The 2793-nt window shown below is 44.1% G+C and overlaps 1 protein-coding gene across 1 annotated transcript; it reads left to right on the forward strand.

Annotated features, from left to right (window-relative positions):
• Positions 1-332: 332 nt before the first annotated feature.
• LOC148029495 (uncharacterized) lies at positions 333-1727 on the forward strand. The gene is made up of 2 exons (XM_087688337.1): positions 333-679; positions 1370-1727. Exons 1-2 carry the CDS (start codon positions 519-521, stop codon positions 1593-1595), a joined length of 387 nt encoding a protein of 128 aa, XP_087544463.1. The 5' UTR covers positions 333-518; the 3' UTR covers positions 1596-1727.
• The last annotated feature ends 1066 nt before the right edge of the window (positions 1728-2793 follow it).

A 2793-nucleotide genomic window follows, 5' to 3' on the forward strand; every position in this document is an offset into this window, starting at 1 on the left:
TCATGCTTGAGTTCCATCATCCAGACCACTTGCCATTATGAAAAACTGAAAAACTTGAACAAAATGAAAAGTAAAATGGAAAAGAAGACAAAAAATGTCAATTCAAAGCTATAATTAATGGGAAAATAATTTTACCGGGCTGGCGGGAGCTTCACCGGCAATGCTAATAAAGCAGAAATATAGAGAGAGGAGGGGGGGTTCGGAGAGTCTTATCGTGGGGAGGCAAGGGAAGGAAGCCCTGTGATTGGAGGGCAACTTATCCAGATCGACCGACCCTTTTCCTTTTCTTCGTTCGAAGATGAGGAGAGCTCACAATTAAAAAATTGTAATAAACTTTATGAGAGATAGGCAGACGTGTGTGTGGCGCTCGCATTTGCTTTCTTCACTCTTCGTCGATCGCCTTCTCTCCTCTTTCGCTCAACTCAGAGAAACACAGAGAGGCACGCGTCAATTCCCGCCCTCCTAATCCTTTCCTTGCGTGGAGCCAGGTCTTTCTCTTCCCCTCCTGTTCTGTAGCCATGGCTACCTCCGTCGCAGCGGTCGCCTCTTCCTCCCTGCACCTCTCCTGTGAGCCCAAGCATCAGCTACGGTCGCCCCGCCACGGCCTCTCCTTAGCCCCTGTTAGCAGGACCTTCGCCCCTCTCAATTGCGTCTCTAATGGCAGCCGAGTCCACATGAGGCAAGTATCCATGAGTTCCCCCTCCGTTACACTCTTACTTTTACTCACATTTCCATTGTTCGATGTGTTTCATGCGGATTGATGTTTTGAATCTTTACCGCGTTCTTCATAATACTGCTTTGAAATTATCGGCCGATGGATTCGTCCACCCGACGCTTTTGCAGTATTCTATACTTAGGTACCCCACCAAAGGGTAGATCAAGGTCCGTCATTAGGTTGCTGTTCAACCTTTGAACTATTGTTTGAGGAAGGTAGGTTTGCTACAGTGGCGTAGCTGTGATACCGGTGTGTCTAAGGCTTTCAGTGACTTCAATTAACAATGTAGGTGTTTAAGGCCTTAGGCATCCTCGATCGAAGCATGTACATCCATCAGCTACGGAGACATATCAAATAGCATGTAGGGTACGCTTTGAGGAATTCAAACTTCAGGAGAGCTACAACCATCAGTAGCAGTTAACATGGTTTACAGGAGGCAAGTAAGCTAGGCAGTAAGATTGAGCATGCTATGTTGCCTAAAGAGTCCTGGCTCTTGTTGAATATTGTCAGTGTATGATCATCAAAGTCCTGTCTCTGAGGTAATACCCTCCCAGTTGCATTCAGAATGAGCTTAGTTGAATCCAGTGAATACTAACACTCTGTGTAGCTTCCTGCAAGTCTGATGTGGGGTGTTTTGTGTATTTATGGGGGCAGCTCAAATGGGAAAGAGGATGGATCTTTGCACATGGCTGCGCCTGTCACTGCATTGGCTCTTTTGGCAGCTGCGGTGATCCCTGAGATTGCAGAGGCAGCACAGCCGGGAATTTCTCCTTCCCTCAAGAACCTTCTTCTAAGCGTCGTGGCCGGTGGGGTTGTACTTGTTGTGATTGGTGGCGCTGTGGCTGCAGTTTCCACATTTGATCCTGTCAAGAGAAAGTGAGCTCTTGACATATGAGAGAGAGAGAGAGAGAGAGAGAGAGAGAGTGAGAGAGGGAAGAGAGATGAGTGATAAAAATGCGTTTCATTGTACCCCAACCTCTTAATTCATGCCAATTTTTCACTTGGTTTGTTATTGAACGTTTTCGCCATTAGAACAATTACGATGTGCTTGAGCAGCGGGTGCAGAGCACATAGTGATGCGTCTTAAGAAGGCACCCTGAGGCGGAGCCTGCAGGGTAGAATTAAAAGGGTGGTCAATACTACGAGTGCGGTCTTATAAACATGTGAAAGTGGACGAATCTCTAAATTTTCTTATATGTTATGTAAGTTTGCTATATGTGGTGAGCTTCTCCTCTTTCACTTCAAACCATTGGAAATTGTCTTCAAGTTGCTTCTTCTACTTAACCACACATTTGGCTAATTTTTCTTTTACATTCTTCTTCAAACTATTGTTAAGGAGTAAATATTCTTTCCGAAGTGGCTCTGAGAGAGAGAGAGAGAGAGAGAGAGAGAACGTGCCGTATCTATATATCAATGATTATATTTTGGTAAGTTAAAGGGGATCCGTAATTAGAAACCTGGTTCAATCGCCATGGCTTTAAGCGTGAAAAAAGCACGTGTATTCATGATCCAACGAGGTGAAATGAGCTTCTAAAGCACGTTTCCGAACCACTCTGAATAAAAATCTCAGCAGTCACATGGGTAAAATAGACTCCGTCATCCTCCTACCCCGGATTTGTTCTTCCCACAACTAAAGAGAACTAATATCCTGCAAAATACACGCTAAATATATTCTATAGAGGACTCCTTAGACTGCCTCTCTTACGAAGTACAGCTTGGTTCTAGCTCAGATTGTAGTGAAGTCCAGCAGTTTTTGTTTTCATAGTCTATTCCAGTACTTACGCAATTCTCTTCATCAGATGCCATAGCCTTTATCAGTTTATTCCACGCACGTACCTCTACATAAGACGTATCATCGATTCCTTAAAGTTCATCAAAAAGGGCATGTGGGATCACCACTTCCTTACTAGGCAGATTGTTAGTGACAATCGTCCACAGCTTTATTAGATCAGGCTTGACATGAGAAGCACTTTTCTTACTTTCAAATTTGTTATTCGAAGCACAACGATGATCAGCATGTTTATCCAGAACAAGGTCTTTCCCATACCTTCTCAGCATTGACTAAACAAACATATTAT

The sequence above is a fragment of the Lygodium microphyllum genome, chromosome 11 (assembly GCF_053477565.2).
Source record: "Lygodium microphyllum isolate KBCC chromosome 11, Lygodium_microphyllum_v1.1.10, whole genome shotgun sequence".
NCBI classification, from domain to species: Eukaryota; Viridiplantae; Streptophyta; class Polypodiopsida; order Schizaeales; family Lygodiaceae; genus Lygodium; species Lygodium microphyllum.

Excerpts from the sequence above, each read along its gene's own strand:
- LOC148029495 (XM_087688337.1), top strand. The coding sequence starts at position 519 with ATGGCTACCTCCGTCGCAGCGGTCGCCTCTTCCTCCCTGCACCTCTCC. Across the intron at positions 680-1,369 it reads GGCAGCCGAGTCCACATGAG|CTCAAATGGGAAAGAGGATG; the intron begins GCAAGTATCCAT and ends TTATGGGGGCAG.